Source organism: Molossus molossus, unplaced genomic scaffold, assembly GCF_014108415.1.
Source record: "Molossus molossus isolate mMolMol1 unplaced genomic scaffold, mMolMol1.p scaffold_m16_p_2, whole genome shotgun sequence".
Lineage (NCBI taxonomy): Eukaryota > Metazoa > Chordata > Mammalia > Chiroptera > Molossidae > Molossus > Molossus molossus.
In genome coordinates, this window is record NW_023425355.1 from 10,122,005 (window position 1) to 10,144,302 (window position 22,298).

Below are 22,298 nucleotides of genomic sequence, written 5' to 3' on the forward strand. Positions count from 1 at the left end.
ATTTACCACCAGAGGAAGCGAACTTATTTAAAAAAGATTTATTTCTGAAGAATGTTAAATAATAAAGCCTTAAACTATGAGGTTATGTTAAAAATATCAACATGGATGGCCCTGGAGAACATTATGGTAAGTGAAATAAGCCAGTGAGAGAAAGACAAATAGCATATGATTTCACTTATATGTGGAATTTAATAAACAGACTGAACTACCAAGCAAAACAGAGACAGACTCATAGATAGAGATCAGTCACACAGCTCTGGTGGGGGAGGGCAGGTGTTGGGTTGGGGACGGTGGAGGGATTGAGCAAAAAGAGAGAGAACTCATGGACATGGATAACAGTGTGGTTATTGTGGAGTGGAGGGGGCAGTGAAGGTGGAAGAAGGCATAGAGGGGATAAATGGTGATGGAAAAAATAAAATAAAATAAGTTGAGCTCCCAGGCACTTATATACTATATATATATATACTTTTATATATATATATATTAGCAGTGATGTTCACATATAATTTGAAATTTGGGCAATGCAGCTTTTTTAACAAGGTGAACCAATTTACAAAGCTCTTTCCTAACCCACTTTGCTTGTATTTGAAGTGTAATATATTTGAATTTTATATTAATCATAATTGTTCTTTCTGCTAGTTTATACAACTTTGATATTAAGGATTACCCTTTAAAAATATTTAGACATGAAGGTGATGGAAAAATAAACTTTAATTTAAAAAACAAAACAAAAATATTTTTATGAAAAAAATATTTAGAGATTAATAAAATATAAGTATATTGAGATATTTACCACAGTAGAGGAGTTTTCAGGAAATAGAGTCTGATTAATCAAAACAACTCTTATTTTTAACTTAGTTGTTAAAAAATATTTTGGACATACTGATGGGAGTTCTAAGATGTAGTCCCAGCTCTACCATTAACAAGGTATATAATTTTAAGCAACTCACTAATCTTGCTGTTGGGCCTTAGTTTCTCTTGTTGACTTCCATTCACTTTTTAATTTTTATTTATTTTTTTCCTTTTTATTGAATTTATTTGGGTGATTCCAAAATAGATTACTTACGTGCATTTACATTTTGTTGTCTTTATTTTGTTTTTAAAATGGCATTATTTGTTTTAAAATTTACTTAACAGTATTATACTGCATACTACTTTATATCTAAAATGGCATTATTTGTTTTTAAAATTTTCTTAGTATTATACTATGCATACTACTTTCTATCTAAAATAGTATTGTGTTTTTAAATGTTATTTAATAGAATTATACTATGCATTCTATTCTGCAACTTGCTTTTCTTATTCAACCTGGTAAGATCTAATTATGTTGAGATCTACTTCATTCATGTTCACTCCTATATGACACAGTATAGAAATACAGACTTTTCCCTTCTAATTTCTCCCAATTATAGACTATGGCACCATGAACATTCTTATGTATAAGTATCTTTGTACACACATAGGGGTTTCTTTATGTATGAATCTAGAAATAGAAGTACTAGCTTATAAGTTACATGTATTTTCACATACTCTGATTTACTCAACAAATACTGGGAATCTATTTTATATCAGATATCATCTTAAGTGCTAGGAATGTACCACTGAACAAAAATGATAAAAATCTCTGCCTTTTGAGAAAGAGAAAGGAAGAGGGAGACAGGATTGGGGGGAGAAGGAAAGAGGGGAGAGGGTGAAAGAGAGAAGTATCGATTTGATGTTCCACTTCCTTATGCATTCATCCATTGATTCTTGTATGTGCCCTGACAAGAGATTGAACCCACAACCTTGGCATATCGAGACGATGCTCTTACCAACTGATCTACCCAGTTAGGGCTATCTCTACCTTCTTTAAGCTTATATTCTAGTGTGTGCATGTGAAGTGGAGAAAACAAAAAGTTTTAAAAATTATATGGTATATTAGAAGGTGTACTATGAAGAAAAATAAAGCAGGGGTGTAGGGAGTATACGGAATAATGGGTGTGCTGTTGATGTACTCTGAAGTTGGATGGTTAGGAAGACCTCACTGAGAAAAATGACAAAAGAACTGAAAAAGGTGGGGGAGTAAGCAATGAGGATATCTGCTAGATGGAGGAAGAACTTTCAGGCAAAGGAAACTACAAGAGGAACGGCTTTGAGGCAGAAATAAATATACTTGGTGTGTTTGAGAATTAACAAGGAAGCCAAGTGCCTGAGTAGAGTGCTAAGCAGTAATAGGAGATGAAGTCAGAGAAGCAGGGAGAGGCAGATCCTATAGGGCATTACAGGCCATTGTAAAGATTGAGCTTTATTTTTAGGGAGATGTGGAGCCACTACAGCAGCAGTTCTCAACCTGTGGGTCGCGACCCCTTTGGGGGTCAAACAACACTTTCACAGGGGTCACCTAAGACATAACAGTAGTAAAATTAGTTATGAAGTAGCAACTAAAATAATTTTATGGTTGGTGGTCACCACAATATGAGGAACTGTATTAAAGGGTCACAGCATTAGGAAGGTTGAGAACCACTGCACTAGAAGATTTTGAGCAGAAAAGCAGCATGATATGACATGTTTTAACAGGATCACTCTGGCTGTTATGTTAAAGACAGACTATAGATAATTTTACCAAATTACTTTTACAAAGTGGATATGCCAATTTAAATTCTAACTGCTCATTAGCAGGGTATGAAAATTTAGACAACTTAATGTGTTCAACCAGATGCCTTTCCATTTCTGTTATAAATTTTAGTTGAGTTTTTATTAAGAATGTTTTGTATATATTTGACTATCCTTAGCAATTAGCACAATACCTGAAACACAAGGCATTCAGCAAATGTTGGGTGAATAAATCTGAAGATTTTTTCAGAGGTCAAAAGCATTTTAGATATCACTGGATCAAACCCTTACATTTTACAGCTAAATATACTGAGGTCCAGGGTAGTAAATATCTTACAGTCCCAAAGTTAATTAGTGTTAAAGTGGGGATTAGAAATCCAAGTGTCCTGACTTCAAGTCACTTTTTCAATTCACTTGTGTTTCCTAAACTTAACTGATCATATAATATCCTGGGGATCACCTATGTGCTTGAATAAGAATCAGAAAGTTCAAGAGAGTGCTTCCCAAATTAGTACATAAAAATCACCTGGGAATCTTGTTAAAATGATTCTTATTCAATACGTCTGTGGATGGGGGTCTAAATTTCAGCATTCCTAATGAGCTTCTTCGTACAGGTGATAAAAACATTCTTGCTTCCTGAACCACATTTTGGGGATTGAGGCTCTAAAGAAGCTATAAAAGTAATGGCTAAATATATATGCTCGCTACAAGATATACACATGAATTCTTTCTTTCTTTACTATAAAATCTAAATATAAACTTGCTCTATTATTTACCTTTTTGAGAAAAAATTAAAATATTGATGGACAGTTGCTAATTTCCTCTTAACCTATTCTGTAAATGACATTGTCTCCACATTAGTAAAGTAGTAATAAGTTCTTTGTTCATTTGATTAACCATGTGATAGGTGCTGGGATCAAAGAGTGACAATGAAAGAAACCTTCTATGTAAAGATTTAAATTTCACAAAACTTTATTTCTAGCTCGTGTCACATGCAAACTATTTTCAAATTTTAATTTTCTCTGCAGCACATCTCTAAATTGTAGGATTAGAAAACATCATAGTTTTCTGAAACATAACTGATCTTGTAATTTACTATTTGTTCACCTGTGACTTGTGCATAAATAACACAAGCTAAAGAGAAGGAAGGAAACAAAAAAATAATTACACTGAGATGAATTAGCTGAGGCTTAGGATAATACCTAACACCCACTGCAATGCCTTTATCAGTAAGGAACACTGGCACCCAAGCAGAACCAAGTTCCAATCTCTCTAGACATGTGACCTAGTGTAATTCTTAGAACTTCACAGTAAGATAGGGAATGGCATCTTACAACATGTCCTCGGGAATCCAGAGGCAGAGCATAACTTCCTACTTGCATTTTGCGAATACAACATGTTTACTTCACATTCTAGAGATGATTTTGGCTCACAAAGATTATATTTTGAACTCAGGTAATTTTAAAAAGTTATTCTAGCCCGGCTGGTGTGGTTCAGTGTATGGGCATCAACCCATGCACCAGGAGGTCACCAGTTCAATTCCCAGTCAGGGCACATGCCCAGATTGTGGGCCAAATCCCCAGTGGGGGGCATGCAGGAGGCGGCCAGTCGATGTTCTCTCTCATCAATGTTTCTCTCTCTCTCCCTCCCTCTCCTTTCCTCTAAAATCAATAAAGGAAAAAAAAAATGTTTAAGTTATTCTAAGTAAAGAAACTATTCTTACTTGTGGGGTTGTTAGGGTTGTAGTGCTACTCATTGTGTCTTCCATTTGTTGTGTTTGAACATCCAGTGTTTCAAACTGGTGTTCAAATTTGTCCATCAGGGCAGAAATCTGTAAAAAGAAATATGGCCATAAGAAAAACTTACATTGAAAAGATGCTATCTGAAACATCAAATTTTTTTTTTCTTACCTTTTCAAGGTTCATACTCCTCAATGTAGCATCCATAGATTTAACTACACCTGCCATGGACTTGGTTACCTATTGGGAGTATGAAAAAAAAAAAAAAAAAAAGATTGAGCATGCTGTAAGTAATCTCAAAATTTGGGTAGTCTCTTAAATATATTCCTTATAGACCAACTTATAAAATTTGTCTACCCTTTCCTTAACAGTCAAAATACAATATGTATTTCTGCTCTTTGACTCTTCATTGGAAGATAACTCACAGACCTTAGTTTAAAGGCCATTGCCAAAACCATTTTCCTCACTAAGTGTTCTGACTATGTCTCTCTTGCCCATTAAAGGCCTTTACTAGCACCCTACAGCACCTTGCAATGGTTTCAGATTTCTGGCAACTCCTAATAATCTCATTAAACTTAAATCAAGAGTTCCTCCTGTTTACAGATATTAAGCCTTACCTTGCCCATTGTTACAGCAGTTTGAACTCTGGCTGCCACAGCATCAACCCTAGCACTCATTCTCAAGAAATTAATTGCTTGGTTCTTCTGGCGGATTGCATTTTCAGCATGTATTCTTGCAACTTCTGTATTGCCTTTCTGAATAGCCTGTTTTACACAAAGCAAGAGTACATGGTGATGAAGAGAAAGAGCAAAAGTAAATATCGGCAAAAATAAAGGGAGCAAAAGATATTTTAAAAAGAGGAAAACAACTCCAAATTAACTTATTTTAATAATATTTAAAAGCTTTCATAATTAGTTTTTAAGGAAATAAAATGGGAATTTATAGTTCTTTAATTTTAAAATTATATTTTTAAAATTCTCCATAATGCCATCACTGAGGCACTACCACTGCTACTATTTTAGTGTATAGTATTCCAAGTACGTAAGCCTACTTATGACAATATAAATTTATTACACAGTAAATGTATAGAGCATACTGTTTTCCCACCTAATTAAGAAAAAAACCTCATCTTTTTAAGTCAAATATACAACCACACCATCATTTGTAAAGGGTGGTAGTATGAATGTGCCACTAACCAGGGCTTTCCTTGTGGTTGGTACACACTCTACAGAGAGTACATAAAACGACTTTGGATGTTAGACAGACAAGCATCTTCACTTTAATTATGTATTTATTTAACTATACTATTTTAAATGAATATAACTAACACAGACCCATGCCTTCTTGCTCTAATAGCTTTTGGCCAAGTTAAAAGTCAATTTGGAAGAAAATATTAAATAGCTCAGATGGACCTCCAAAAAAGCAAAATGGAGAAGTTATAGAAATGACAGAAATTTGAGAACATGTATCAATGAAGAACCTGGAAGGCACACAGTACAATATACAGATCTTGTATCATAGAATTGTACACTTGATTTTTTTTTATCCTCACCCGAGGACATTTTTTGTTCAGACAGAGTGGGAGGGAGAGAGGAAGAGAGAGACAGAAACATCGACATGAAAAGGACATATCACATATCGAGTGGCTGCCACCCGCACGACCAACCAGGGCCGGGGACAAACTGCAACTGAGGTACGCGCCCTTAGCAGGAACCGAACCCGGGTCTCTCTGGACTGCAGGCCAACACTCTAACAGCTGAGCCAAACCGACCAGGGCTAGAAACCTATATGTACACTTGAAACCTATATGATCCTATTAACCAATGTCACTTCAATAAACTTAATAAAACATTTTTTAAAAAGATCCCTTAATTCTGGGAATTTAGTTTGTTTCTAATTCTTCAATAATACAAAAAGCAATGTAATAGAGATACTAAGACATGCAACTTCACACTTTCCAATTTTTTTACTAGTTAACATGCATCACCACAGTTATTTTTCTTGTAATGAGAACTTTAAAGATCTTAATTTTCATAAATACAGTACAGTATTACTAACTATAGTCACCATGTTGTATATTACATCCCAGAACTTATTTATAACCAGAAGTTTGTATCTGTTGACCACTTTCACCCATTTCACTCATCTCCCATCTCTCTCCTCTGGACTCCACCAATCTGTTCTTTTTGTCTATGAGCTGATTTTTTTAAGATTACACATAAGTGAGATGATATGTATTTGCCTTTCTATGTTTGAATTATTTTCACTTAGCATAAGGCCCTCAAGGTCTATCCACACTATTGCAAATGGAAGGATTTCCTTCTTTATTTAATGGCTTTTTTATTGTTGATTTTGCTTTGATCCTTTTAGTGTAATACATCATAGCCATGGGCACAACTATGCTGATCCTGTTAACTCTCCTAGCAAACACACAAACACAATAGACATTAATGCTATGCACTGTTTAGATATAAAACTTCAGAGACTATAGAAATTAAAACGAGCCAAAAAACATTAAATATTATTCTTATATATAGGCTTTATACTTCTAAATAAGAGTAGTTTGGGTTACAAACCAAAGGGCAGTCTTTAGATGTAGGTAACCCAACAGTTATACTCTGTATGTAAGCCATACTTGAACATACAAGTCATAATAAACAAAAAAGGGCCATTATTAACTATGTCAGATAATAAATAATTTATTTAAATACATATTTGGTTTAGAATGCTAAAGCCAGTAATCTTTCTTCAATGTAAATAAACTGAAACATCCACTCTTTCATGATTGTGTTCGTATCATGAGTTTAAAAATATTAAAAATAGCTTACCTTTTTAATCTTGGCCTTTTCAGCCTTTTCTTCTTTATCACATTTCTTGGCATTCCTATTAAGCTCTTTTGCAGCAAACTTTAAGTTAAATAGGTGTTCTGTAAATATATGTTAAGGCTACTCAAAAAAGTAATTTCCTAATAATTAGATGTTAAATTTATAAAACTTATCAGATAACATTACGCTATTTAAACCAACTATTCAGAAAGCATTTGAGACAACAGAAAACTATTATTAGTCCACATTTTAATTTAAAAACTTTATTAAATTAAAAGCAAGAAAATAATTATTAAAAGTAGCAACTTTATAGTAGAGAAACCTGACAGACACAACTTCACCTTCGAAAAAACCACCAGTGAAAAGACATTTCAACATCATTTACCTTCTAAAATGATGAACTGAGAAGGGTACAGCATCACTTGTATGGTGTTGTTGCTAAAAACAAAACCTTTATCTACATGAGAAAACATCAGACAATCCTGAACTAAGACATTCTATGATATAACCGATCAGTGTACTCTTCAAGTGTAAAGTTCATGAAAAGCAAAGAAAGACTTAGGAACTGGCACAGAGTGGTGAAGACTAAGGATGCAGACTCACTAAATAGAATGTGGGATCGTGCATTGGATTTTGGAACAGAAAAAAAGACATTACTGGAAAACCTGATGAAATCCAAGAGTTGTAGTTAATAATACTGTACTGATGTTGACTTATTTTTCTTGATAATTACACCATGGTTTTGTGAGATATTAACATTAGAAGATTGGTAAAAGGAATAAAATAACTGTGCACTATTTTTGCAATATTAAGTCTAGAACTATTTTAAGATTAAAATTTTAAATTAAAAAAATAACAATAGAAAGAAAAGTGCTCTGTTTCAATGAGCGAAACCACAAATCTTTCATTTTTATGACAAAAACAAATATGAAGTATATGCACATGAATATGACAATGCAACAAGTTTGTGTCATGATTAAATCCCTGGTTAGAAGTGTTTTCTGTGCTTTAGAAAATGGTAAAATCTACTTTCTCTTTAACCTTGATTCTATATTTCTTCAGGACATGTATAGACATGAGGTTCATCTAAGTTTTTTGAAAGATACACATATAGCACCTAGCTTAAAGGGCTGACTTTTGCACTGATTATACCACTATCAGAAAACAAGGATTTGCCCTGGTCAGTTTTTCTCAGTGGTTAGAGCATCGACCCATGGACCAGAGAGTCCTGGGTTCAGTTCCCGCTAAGGCACATACCTCAGTTGCAGTTTGTATCCGGCCCTGGCAGGGGTTGTGAGGATGGCAGCCAGTTGATGTGTCTCACATCAATGTTTCTCTCTCTTCCTCCCTCTCTCCCTCCAGCTCTATCTGAAGATAAATGCAAAAATGTCCTTGGGTGAAGATTAAAAAAAAAAAAAGAAAAGAATTATTTTACAGTTTTTATTTACCAAAGCTAAGTCATAAATTAAGTTACCTTGTTCATCTCTCAGTGGCTTCATGGTTCTTATTTAACACCTTATTTATGAATAATAAGAGGGATAACTTTGCTACTGTATTTTTCATCAATGACAGATATAACTAGAACTGTTAAGAAAATTAGTATATGTGCATGAATTTCTGGATAATCTTAATGTAAAATATACTTTACATTTATAAGTAAGATTTGTCTATTTCAGCTACATGACTGAAAGTTATGCTCCTTTAATAAATCGGGTTTCTCAACCTAAGCACTATTGGTATTTTGGGTCAGAAAATACTTTGCTGTAGGGCCGTCCTGTGAACTCTAGGAAGTTTATGAGCATCCCTGGCTTATATCCTCTAGATAACATAAGCACCCTATACCCTCCAGCTGGAATAATAAAAATGTCTCCAAACGTTGTCAAATGTTACCTGGAGAAGGGGGCGAAATCAAACCCTGTTGAAAACCTGAATCAATAATATAATGGAAATAAAAAAAGAAAAAGAAATGAAATTTTCATTTCCCAAATCATCTCCCAAATAGAATCACTGTCTCTGTAGAACAAGTCACTATAAACACTGACTTCAGTAGCAAATTATTTTAGATCAATTTCTGTAATTAATATATTCTTCATTGTTTCTAAAAAATAATTTCAACTCCCTTAAACCTGAAATTTACTATGAACTGCAAATACTGAGGACTGTCTGAATTATTTAATATTAATAGATAAGATTGATCATGGTACAAAATATTGACCCAAAAAACAAATCCATTACAAAAGTCCATTCAGTATAAAAAAAACTTTTCCCCCTTCATTCTAAGAAGACATGAACCATTCCCACAAATATGGAAGCTTAGAGATTTAGAAAAACACCTGGAAATACTGGATAAACTACAACAAATGTCCTTTTAAATACAGAACTGAGCTTACAAAATAGGAAAGGAAATCCTCAGGATACAAAACCAAAAAGGAAATAGTAGTAGTAGTAGGTAGGCAATGAAGCCCTTGAAACCAAAGTTTCCTATTGGGCCTACACAAGATGAAATGCCAGAACTGAACTTTCTGAGCAAAGCTAGAACCCCTGAAGGTTCAACATTAGCATAAGGGTAGGATAGAAAAATGTCTTATGAGCCTAGTAAAGGAGATAAGAGGGTTAACTGTTATTATCAGCCTTGGTTCATAGAAGGGGTGGAGCAAAGGAGATAAAAGAAAATTAGATAAAACTAAAGAGAAAATTAGCAAACTGAATACACATCTGAACTGAAGCCTTCCCAAGGCGAGTGGAGTAAAACTTAGACACCATGGCCTTGGAGAGGAACCTGAAACAGGCCCTTTTGGATCTGCATACCCTGGGTTCCACTCTCGCAGACCCTCATCTCTGTAACTTCCTGGAGAGCCACTTCCTGGATGAGGAGGTGAAACTCGTCAAGAAGGTGGACAACTACCTCATTAACCTCCGCAGGCTGGCTGGCCCCCAAGATGGGCTGGGGGAGTGTCTCTTCAAAAGGCTCACTCACCCCCAAGCAGGACTAGGAGCCTCTGGAGCCCAGAGGAGGGGCCCTGTGCATTCCCCTGGTGTCTGGCTTTTGCCTGAGCCTCGCACCGAAACCACTAGCTGTTCTTTTAAACACTCTGGAGCCCTCTCCCATGCATTGGATCAGATGGAAACAATAAACCTTTTTGCAGCCAAAAAAATTAAAATTGACAGTGAAATGAGTAGAATGTGGCTTGTGGGATGTAGAGCTAATACCATTCTCAGATGGAATTCTCTAGTCTTAAAATTTCACATTAGAAAGGAAGGCAGACTAAAAATTAACACAATAAGCATTCATCTCACAAAATGAGAAAAACTACAGAATAAACTCAAAAGCAGCATAAAGAAGGGGAAAAAATTTTCAGAAAAAAAAAAAACAGAAACAAAGATTTAATAGAAAAGATAAAAAAGGTAAGTTCTCTGTAAAGACTAATAACATTAGCATAGCTGATCAATAAAGAAGAGAAGGGCCCTGCCGGTTGGCTCAACGGATTGAGAGTTGCCCCATAGACTGAGAAGTCCCAGTTTGATTCCCCATCAGGGCACATGCCCAGGTTTCAGGCTTGAGCCTGAAGGCAGCCAATCAATGTATCTCTCTCACATCGATGTTTCTATCTCTCCCTTCCTTTCTCTCTAAAAAATATCAATAAAAACATTTTAAAAAATAAATAATAAAGAAGAGACGGTATAAACAGTGTAGGAACGAAAAAGAAGAAACAACTGAAGATAAAATAAAGATATTTGAAAACAACAAATTATGAACATAATGGCAATACACTCAAAGTCTGACAAAATGGACAACCCTAGAATTGTAACGAAGAACTAATAAATAAATAAATCTAAATTCCTGATTCAATGTTAAACTACTTTAATGTAAATTATTTAATTAACAACAGACACAGCCTACATCGTTTTACTGGTGCATTACATCAATCGTTTTAGAAAAAAGCAATTCCTACCTCATACAAACTCTTCCAAAAAACAGAAAAAAGAAGTAACACATCTCAAATCTGATATCCAAATCAAAATAGAATACTATATGTTGGACAATTACAGACTAAACTCATGAACATGGATGCAAAAATATTAAAAATATTAGAAATCAAACAATGTATTAAATCTACCTCATATTCATGATGGGTTTATCCTAGAAATAAAAGGGTAATTTAGTATTTAAAAAAAATCTATCCACGTATTTTTAACCACATTTGGAGATTAAAGAAGAAAAATAATAAACATTAAATAAAACCCAACATTTAATGGATTCAGCAAACTAACATTCAGATGAATGATTCATGACCACAATCCTAGCAAACAATGAATGGAGAAAAATCTCCTTAACCTGAAAAAAAAAAGCATATATATCAAAAATCTAGCCCTGTCTGGTGGGGTTCAGTTGGTTGGAGTGTCATCCCTTGCACCAAAAGGTTTCGGGTTTGAGCCCTGGCCGGTTTGGCTCAGCGGTTGGAACATCGGCCTGCGGTACAGAGAGACCCGGGTTCGGTTCCCGCTAAGGGCACGTGCCTCGGTTGCAGTTTGTCCCCGGCCCTGGTTGGTCGTGCGGGTGGCAGCCACTCGATGTGTCCCTTTCACATAGATGTTTCTCTCTCTCTCTCTCTTCCTCTCTCTCCCTCCCGCTCTATCTGAACAAAAAATGGAAAAATGTCCTCTGGTGAGGATAAAAAAAAAAAAAAAAATGGTTTCGGGTTTGATACCCAGTCAGGGCACATACCTAGGTTGTGGGTTTGATCTCCAGTGGGGACGCATATGGGAGGCAACCAATGGATGTTTCTCTCATACATAGATGTCCCATTCTCTATCTCTCTCTCCTGCCTGCCTGTCTGCCTTCCTTCCCTTTCTCCTTCTCTCTCTCTAAAATCAATAAACATGACTGAGAATGCCAGAGGGAAGGGGGGTGCGGGAAGAGATTAACCAAAGAACTTATGCATATATGCATTACCCGTGGACACAGACATAGGTGGTGAAGGCCTGGGGTGGGGCAGAAACTGGGTGGAGGGGGGCAATGGGGGAATAAGAGGGGGACATCTGTAATACTCTCAACAATAAATATTTTTTAAAATCAATAAGCAAATCCTCAAGTGAGGATTAAAAAGAAAAATCTACAGCAAACATTATCCTTAATAGTGAATACTTACAATTCCTTTTTAAATCAGTTAAAAGATAATCCTGCTATAACTTTTTTTTTTTTTAAATTAAGCTCTGGAGTCCTAGCAAGCATGATAATAAATAAAAGGTATATGAATTACTTTGAAAATCATCAAAGCATCATTACTTTCAGATGATACAAAGATCTACATAGAAAAGTCAAAGTACACATATTCTTCCACCTAGAAATCTCACTCCTTGGCATATACCCTAGACATATTGTACACTCTTTTTTGTACAGTTTTGGGGGGCAAGGGTTAGTGTTACATGATTTTTGTACAAAATTCATTTCACATGAAAGGTTAGGTTAATTAAGAATATATAGATACCATGAGATGGTACCTTTAAATTTTAAAAACAAGGGTTGTTTGAAAACCAAAAGAAAAAAATACCCAAAGCATGTATTATATAACATTACTATATGGGCAACACCGTTAAGGGTGTGTAGCAATTGTAACTTGGATATGTTGAACCTGTTTGTGCTTAACATAAATTTAATATACAATAACTGCTCCCCAAGACTGTTTTCAAACCTTCTGTTCCTAAACTTTAAGTATACACCTCAGAGATACTGTGAATTCGGTTCCAGAGTACCACAATAAAGCATGTTTCACAATAAAGCAAGTCATAATCTCTTTGCTGGTAGAGGATCTTTGCCTTCAATTTTTTTTAAATGCGGCATCTGTGAAGCACAGTAAAGTGAAGCACAATTAAACGAGGTATGCCTGTACTCTGTGGAAACATAATTTGAAGTGTGCAGTGTCAGTAGCTACTTACTCTGCATTCCCATGCTACTTTATATATCATGATGAGTATTTTTCTGTACTTCATTAGAATTCCATGTCTGATTTTTCACCTAGACTATGGACACCCTGAGAGTAAGAATGAGTCCCAATCATCTATATATCATGAGTTTAATGCAGTGTCTAACAGAAGTACGCACTAGCTTTAAGTAAATAAATAGTAGAAAAGTATTTTGCAGGGGTACATGACATACTGGGACAAAAGCACTGCTGATGTTGGGCAAGAGGACTCAATTACCCATTTACAGTTATAAATAAGTTTATATTAATACAATACGGTTTATAGTATTAGGATTCCACATAAAAAGGGGGGGGGGCTCTGCTGCTAAAAGAGTCAGAAAACCAATGTCACAACAGATGCCAGACTTTTTTTATGGTATAATTAAAAGGGAATATATCAACACCAAAAATTTAGGAAGGAGAGTCTCAGAATAAAGGACAGCATTTAAAAACTGAATTTTAAAATTACATTTAGTTTTGCCCTGGCCGGTTTGGCTCAGCGGTTAGAGCGTTGGCCCGCAGACCAGAGTGTCCCAGGTTTTCACGCTAAGGGCACGTACCTCGTACCTCGGTTGCAGTTTGTCCCCAGCCTGGTTGGGGTCATGTGGGTGACAACCAGTAGATATGTCTCTCTCACACGGATGTTTCTCTCTCTCTCCCTTCCTCCCTCCCTCGCTATCTGAAGATAAATGAAAAAATAAAATAAAATTACATTTAGTTTTGGAAAATGCTTTTTACACTGCATTTTAGTTTTCCCATTTTGACTTGATCTTGAAATCTCATCACAGACCAACAATATAACAATTACCAATACAGCTCTTTAAAAATGGAGTTCTGAACCCAACCTCTGGAATGTTCAATTTGGTAGATCTGGCATGGGTCTCAGACATCTGCAGTTTTTAAAAGCTCACCAGGTGAGCCCTGGCCGGTTTGGCTCAGCGGTTAGAGCGTCGGCCTGAGGTCCAGAGAGATCCGGGTTGGTTTCTGCTAAGGGCATGTACCTCGGTTGTAGTTTGTCCCCAGCCCTGGTTGGTCGTGCGGGTGGCAGCCACTCGATGTGCCCCTTTCACGTCAATGTTTCTCTCTCTCTCTCTTCCTCTCTCTCCCTCCTGCTCTATCTGAACAAAAAAATGGAAAAATGTCCTCGGGTGAGGATAAAAAAAAATAATAATAAAAAAATAATAAAAGCTCACCAGGTGATTTTCATGAACATCTAGGTATAGAACATACTGATTCAGTATCCTCTTCCACAAGAATAGCTGAAATATTGTAATGTTTCTGTTTCTATCATAAGCAACATGATATGAGATCATGAATCTCTATTTGATTCTTATGATATACATATACAGTCTTATAAATACATAGATATATACTAAAATGCTTCTGTTGCTCCTTCTTTTTATCTGTTTATCTCCATGGTCACTTATCCACAATTCCAAAATTCAAAAAATCTGAAAAATGAAAGTTATACATGATATTTGGTAGCAAAACATGACCTGACTAGAAAAATTTGATGACAAGTTCTAATCTCAACAAGTTAGTCTTTAATTTATCACACATTTCCAAAGCAACCAAGATATAATGCAGTATGTGGCATATGTGTCTTATAGCCATTCTAAAATGTAAAGTAGTATACATTCTGGTTTGAATATTAGAACACATGGCAACTCATATCAAAACCTCTCTCTGTATATGGTAATTTTATCAATTATTCATTATATGGAATGGTTATTGTCTAAAATGTTCAAACCTTAAAAGTATAAAAGTAACTGCCCTGGCTGGTTTGGCTCAGCGGTTAGAGCATCGGCCTGCGGTCCGGAGAGACCCGGGTTCGGTTCCCGCTAAGGCATGTACCTCGGTTGCAGTTTGTCCCCGGCCCTGGTTGGTCGTGCGGGTGGCAGCCACTCAATGTGTCCCTTTCACGTCGATGTTTCTCTCTCTCTCTCTTCCTCTCTCTCCCTCCCACTCTATCTGTGCAAAAAAATGGAAAAATGTCCTCGGGTGAGGATAAAAAAAAAAAAAAGTATAAAAGTATCTAAGAATGAGGAATAAGACAATTACTTTCTTGCACAATCAAATTATTTATATGTTCCTACCAGAAATATTTTCTCTTTTGAAAACATATGGGGCTTAGTAAATATTCTAAAGCTTAATATTCTTGAATATTTTTATAAGTTAAATTTTAAAATGCAATTTACTTTTAGTTGCCAGGAGGGATATGTTAACTATTAAAAGTCCTCCATACAATGCAACAATGATTAGAGAAATAAAGCATGAGATTTGATTCTATCATAATTACTAGCAGTTCTGAAAACTACAGCCCTATTATTACACATGTAATAAATTCCGAGTTAACAATTCATTCCCACAAAAGCAGAAAATGCATGTGCATACACATTCATTTATTCATTCATCCCTCCCTCTCCCTCTCTCCTGCTCTCCCTCCCTACTCCCTCCCCCCCATCTCTAGCCAAGTTCTTTCCAATTTAATAGGAACTATCATGAGGCTAGATGTACATTAAGGGCATGAGAATTTTTACCAGGTCCTATTCCAAACAGTTCTATACATTCAGAAATGAGTAAGGGGATGAATTCCCTGACCTCAACCTTACAAAAGAATATGGCAGAGACAATATTTCCAACAGTTTTAGTACAGTTTAGGTAGAAATAAGTATAATCACATGAATAAACAGAGGACTACATATGCTAGACTATCACCTGTCAAATATATTCATGTGTGTCTATGTAGTCCAGATGACGTGCAACACCATTGTTTTTCTGATAACAAATACTTTGCCCCAGGCCAGAAATCAAACATTCCTGCGTCTAAAACCTTGCCTGTAACTCTTGGGTACTTTTTACTAGCAGAATCTTAAATGCAGGTGTCTGCTATTCAAAGTATCACCCTTGCCCTGGCCAGTTTGGCTCAGCGGTTAGAGCGTCGGCCTGCGGTCCCGAGAGACCCAGGTTCGGTTCCCGCTAAGGGCATGTACCTCGGTTGCAGTTTGTCCCTGGCCCTGGTTGGTCATGCGGGTGGCAGCCACTCGATGTGTCCCTTTCACATCGATGTTTCCCTCTCTCTCTCTTCCTCTCTCTCCCTCCCACACTGTCTGTACAAAAAATGGAAAAATGTCCTCGGATGAGGATTAAAAAAAAAAAAAAGAAGTATCACCCTTTGTGTATACCACAGTAAGTGAACATTCTCTATACGGAGGTGGGGGAATGGATTGCCGATTTGGAAAATAATGGAATCAATTCAACTACTAAATTGAGCTATGAACCAGACTTGATATACTGAGCAATACTTTAGACATTTTAGTTAGCTATAAATACCTGGAATGTTTGTTTTTTTTTTTTAATTTGGAAAAAGAACACTGGCAGAATAATCTCCTTCACTGACTAATCATAAATTCAACTTGGCAAAATGGTTGCTATTAAGACAGTATGAAAAGGCAATGGCTGAAATACTTCATTACCGATGGACTGACAGTTTAGAAAGACTGACAGTAACATTTATTAACATGTATAGAAAGATGCATAAGGCCCTAAACTAGGTTTTGAGTTATCCCAGTATCCAGCATCCTGTACATCAGTGAGGCTGGCCTCCAACAGTTACCTGATGCTGTGGCTCTCTCATATACAGTTCCTTGGGCTAATGTACCCTTCTTTTTCCCCCTCCCTACCACCCTCCTCTTCATTCCTGAGACATTTAGCACATATCACCATGCTTGCTTTTTGGCTAACATAAATAATACCACTAACTCTGAGAAACTGGTCTCAAACACCTCCATTAATGGCAATAGCTTTCCCTCTCCCTGTCAAAATCAATGTAAAAGCAAAAAACTAATTTACCTGGTCCTTGGGATTGATAAGGAAATAATAAGGAAATCAAATACATCATCTGAACATTTCAATTATTTCGAATTTTCTGAAAGTATTAATTCCCCACCTTCCAATTCTACAAATTAAAATTTAAAAACATTCCACCAAGATGTACCTTTGAATAGGATATATCTATGATCCAGACTTGTCTTCATGAGAATGTAAGGTAGACTATCTCTAAAGTGATTATTGAGATTCATGGTTTTCCACACTCTTTTCAACAAAATCTCAAGTGGAATGTCAATGTATAGAAAAAGCAGCTCTAAACCCTAGGACTCCATCAAATATAACAGAAGCACTCTAAGTTGTGGAGTCACTGTGCAAAAGAGAACATAGCAGAGACTTTGGAGCCCAAACCAGATCCTTTACAGTATGCTTACAAGCTTTGTGGCTTTCTTAGCTCTAATGTCTTCTTTTATAAAATGAGGATACCGCCACCTGTATCCCAGTGTTGTTTTGAGAGTTGACATAATGTATACAAAATCCTCATCACAAAGTTTAATATATAGTAGGTATTCAATAAATTGTCATTACCACTCATGTCTTCGCTAAGTCATCGATGTTAATTGGGCAATGTGGTTAGTCAGGGAATAAAAAGTCCCATTATTTGTTTAAAACATTCTATGTGGTTTCATTTATTTGCAATTACACTACTAAAAGGCAAAGGATGGAAATCAGCTCTGTCTTAATAGAATATTGCTTCAAATTTTTTTAAAAAAAGAATCATTAGGGTTCATCATATTCATTATGTATACAGAAGGAAGCCTTGCTTTGGGATTTCAATCTACTTCCTCAAGATTCCTGGAAGACATTCTCAGTAGAAATCTCAGGCCCTGCCTGCCTGTCTGAAGTGGGTGGAGCGACGGAAGGGAAAGAAAGTTATTCAAACACAGTAGGGCAGAAAGCACTTTGATTCCAAGCATCAAAAGTAGGATTATGTAATCCTTTGGGCACAGGGAAGTAGAGGATGAATAAAAAAAAGAGGAGGTAAGAGGAAGGAAATAAAAAAGTTCCACTAGCAACTGCCTGCTCCAGAATAAAGCAGCGGTACCAATATCACAGAATGTTTAGGTATACAGTCATCCCTCCCCACTTCGCGCTTCAACTTTCTCGGCTTCACGCAGTTAAAGAATCCTACTTCGTGGAAATTCATTTATCCCGGCAGAGTCTGGAACTGATTAATGGCAATAAATGAGGGCCAACTGTACATTTGATGGGAAGAAGTGCTATGATGCATCCAACTTTCCCCTTTTCAACTACCTGCATCTTGATCTTCCCTGTGTGTTTCTGGGAGGTAGAGCTGAGGATCACAGAAACACAGGGAGATCATCAGAACTGAAAGGGACCCTAGAGATCATTTAACTTTCCTCATTTTACAGATGGAAAAAAAACTGAAGCTTAAAGATTGTTAATTGAGGAGTAATTGCTGAATAAAAGAATAAAAGGAACACAAATCCAGCTCAACTTATATTTCTGTTTGCATTTTAACTTTCATAGTGAATTGCTCAGAATTGGTACTCAAATGGCATTAAATGATGAACCATAAGTAATCCTTACTTGCAATACTTCTTGTAAGACACAATTCTACTAGCCAGCCAGTCCACAAAGACTACTGTAGTTAAAAGATAAAATATTGTTAATATCTTGGCCGAAAAATCACAATACGTTTGTCAACACTAGGAAAGCCTCAGAGACTCAGTAATTAGTTCTGCTTTCAGATATAAAGCCATTCATAGTGTTTAACAGACATTTTTAAGATAGCTAGCAGTATTTGTCTGAAACACAGTCAATTTCCTCTGTCTGGGAGACTACAAAAGGAGACAATGATGCCAGTCCAGTACACATACCTTTCTGTACTCTCTGAACAGTATGCAGTTCCTATTATCTACTTCATTACTTCTCATCCTTTTTCAGGTTAGAATCTCTCAGAGAAACAGATGTCATTTATAGATATATCCCCCAGGAAAAAGACACATACTAACAGAAAATTCTGCATACAATTTTAAGGCCTTTAGTCAATCCACACATGGGATCAAGAATTGCTGTGGTAGTATTTAGGTTAGTATGTGCTATCTTATATTGTTATTTATCCCCACCCAAGTGTGTTCTGGTTCCGTTAGATCAAAAGTTGCTCAGAGTTGGGAATGGCTTTTATAACCCTCTGTGTATAACAGCCTGGGTACATTGCTCAGCCTATAGAAGAGACTGAATATATGTTAAAAATTAATTTTAATAGGTCATTTACCCACTTTGTGCCCACTAATGGATGAGTGCTGTGCAAGGAAATGAGGATTCAAAGACTAAATAAGGACCCATCCTCAAGGAATTCAGTCGAATGTAACAGATAAGTAAACATCTAATCACATCAGTGGAAAAAAATGGCTAAAATGAAAGAGAAAAGATATGGGGAAAGGAGCACAGAGTAGGAACTGGTGGGAACTGGTGCTCTCCGATTTCTAGTTTGTTGGGGATGGTGGGTTAGATTAGAAAGATGACATGGAAAGCTTCCCGAAAGTGAAGCATGCTTGAGCCAACAAAACAGCAAAATGCCAGAAGAGGGGTAAAAACAGAGAGAAGCAAAAAAAATAAAAAGAGCATGGAGTAGAGGAGTAGGAAAGCATCTTTAATTAGTCCTCCTCAATTGTATAATTCCTTTAGTTAACCAAACACTACTCCTGAAACATATTAATACTGCACACATATTGCTATTAATTCTATACTTGTAAAACACCTATATGAACATGTTACAACGAATTTGGTCATACCACCCAGTTCTTTAAAGTGGGATTTGATCTAATCCACCATGATAAATTCAGTGTTTTAACTATCCACACATAGACATAACAATATCATGCTAATTCAATTTTTAGCACATTTAATATTCTTATATACTGTAACAATGAGATTTTTGCATTATATATAGATAACAAATAAACATTACTCAAGTTTCCGTTCAAATTACTTATGTATGGAAGACAGGTCTGAGTCAGTATGTCCTTTTCCTCCTCTATACTATAAGGAAACCGTCTGGAATCTACAAACTGGAACCAAGGGAAGTAATCACTGACAGATGGTATGAACCAAGTTAAACCTCCTTACTTCTTCTGACAGACTGAAAGGTAGTTAATACTTCATTTTTAAGGTATAAACTATTGATAACAGTACCATTAATTTTAATTATGGTCAGGCATACATAAATTTCAGCAAAATAAATTAGTAACCAATTATCTTGTTGTTGGAAATCACACAGGGTAGGCTTAGGTAGAGAAAAATTAATTTGCATTATTAGAGTAGAAAAAAGCAATTTTAGAGTTATTACCTCAAATCCTTCCAAAAGTTCTGGGGAATGAGATAGCAATTAGTACTCTATTTAATATTTAACAGCATGTTCAAAACTTTACGATTTAGTATGCCCTTCCATTTCATTTTATCTTCATAAGAGCTTTATAAGGTTGGCAGTTTGGATAATATGTTTACAGATGAGTCAACTTTGCCTGCAGAGGCTATATCACTTGTTCTCACTCACATGTTTCTTAAGAAGCAAAACTGGGATTAGAAATTGATCTTTTAACCCATAGTTCAGTGGTCTTTCCTTTATGACACTGCTTTAAAAAACCATCTAACCAGCCTACACTTTCATAAATCATATCCTTTCTTTTTTATTTTTCCTTTGGTAGGTGCCCCTGGCGGGAACCGAACCCAGGTCCACAGGCCAACGCTCCAACCGTTGAGTCAAAGCGGCCAGGGCCATAAATCATATCCTTTAACCTGCAGTGATAACCGGGCTTTTTAGTCATCTACTCTGTTCATAAAACGACCTATTAAGCACCTCCTTACATTTTATTCTTGGTTTACCTTGGATAATTCGGCACAGTATGTTAGCAATATTCCCAGTATGGCCCACATAATGTAATCCTCTCACCAAACGTCTTTCTATATTTAATACTTACAAACTAACGAAACCAAACAGCCTCAAAATAAGCTATCAAACAAATAGTATTACCCACATCTTGTCATTTTGCCAATTTTCGTTCAATGGCAAGATACCAACCTACTCTATTTTCTATAATGCCAACTGCTGGAACAGAGGCGGAATTACGGCGACAAGGAAAACCCGTGATGGTATCTCAGTTGTGAAAAGCAATTTCATCCTTTTCCAGTTCAGGGCCTCACGCAGCTTGGTCCCCAACCCCGTTGACGAAGTGGGAACGCAGGTGCACCTGATGACTTTCTACAGCTTCAGGTCACTGTGCGTTTCCTCGTGTGCTAAACCAGGTTAGTAACACACACGCACTCAGCTTACTTCGGAGAGCTGACATGAAGCACTTTATCTTATTACCAGTCGCCTCCATCCAGAAAAAGGAAGAAGTTCCACGGAAGCCACTGCATTCAAAACCTCCACCTCCGCCCCAGACCTCTGGCAAACTCCTGCCGCCGGTTTCCACACCATCCTCCCAGATTTCTTTGTAAGAAGCAGATAAATCCACTGAAAGAACAGGTGACAGAAGCGCGCAACGAGGGAGGGTTCACGCTCGAGAATGTTCTCAAACCAGTCCAACTACTGTGCCTCTTACCAAAGCAGTCCCAAGTCCCCTGGTTCCAGGATGGCGGCGGCTACCAGAAAACAATAACAAACAAAACCAGCGGCCGGCGCTTCCCAATGGACGTCAGTGCCCTCGCCCCTCCGCAACTGGAGCGCAAAGATCACCGGCACCGGGCTCTTCCCAGGGCCCGGGCCCCAGCCCCTCCCCCACCCCTTCCCCTACGTCCAAGCAGCAGCTTTTCAGACGCGAAAGGATACTCTCCATATTCGACATGATCCCACGACTTCTTTTTTTTTGGAAGGCGACAGCCCGGGCAGCGGCAGGGGTTGCTGTGAGGGCGCTCAGAATGCCCGTCTCGGTTCCAATCTGCTGCCGGCCCGGAACCTAGGTGTCAGACCCCACTTCCTGTTTCGGCGCAAGACCGGCTGGGAGGCGGGGCTGCCTGCGCTCCAGAGGCGGAGCTGGGGCGAAGCCAAAATGGCGGCCGCCCGCTGAGGCGGTTAGGTGGGCTGCTGTCGCTGGGGGGCGTGGGAACTCCAGGGCGAGAGGTTACGCCCCGCCCCCTAGAGTACCTTACAGTACCCAGCTCTTAACGGTTTTCGGCAGTCAGCTAACCTAGTTCCGAACTCTTCTTAATCTTCCGCCCCACATCTTACCTCAGATTTCATACTATCTTTGGCCCCTCAGTTTTGTTCTCAGCTTAAATCTTACGGATGGAGGAAAAAGGTATAGGGCTTTTAAGTACTTTTTTAA

The 22,298-nt window shown here is 37.1% G+C and overlaps 1 protein-coding gene across 3 annotated transcripts in view; it reads right to left on the reverse strand.

Moving 5' to 3' along the window:
• LOC118636201 (charged multivesicular body protein 1b-2) overlaps window positions 1-21,947 on the reverse strand; it is a 42,042-nt gene extending 20,095 nt beyond the window's left edge. For 2 of the 3 annotated variants that reach the window (XM_036271242.1, XM_036271241.1), the window contains exons 1-6: window positions 8,414-8,467; window positions 7,542-7,594; window positions 7,160-7,257; window positions 4,949-5,095; window positions 4,503-4,571; window positions 4,316-4,423 (exon numbers count right to left, since the gene is read on the reverse strand). In XM_036271242.1, coding sequence (XP_036127135.1) covers window positions 4,316-4,423; window positions 4,503-4,571; window positions 4,949-5,095; window positions 7,160-7,257; window positions 7,542-7,575 — 456 coding nt within the window. In that variant the 5' untranslated portion in view covers window positions 7,576-7,594; window positions 8,414-8,467. Of the gene's footprint in view, window positions 1-4,315; window positions 4,424-4,502; window positions 4,572-4,948; window positions 5,096-7,159; window positions 7,258-7,541; window positions 7,595-8,413; window positions 8,468-21,802 lie in introns of those variants that run through there. The other variant, XM_036271243.1, reaches the window with a different exon arrangement.
• Between the last annotated feature and the right edge of the window lie 351 nt (window positions 21,948-22,298).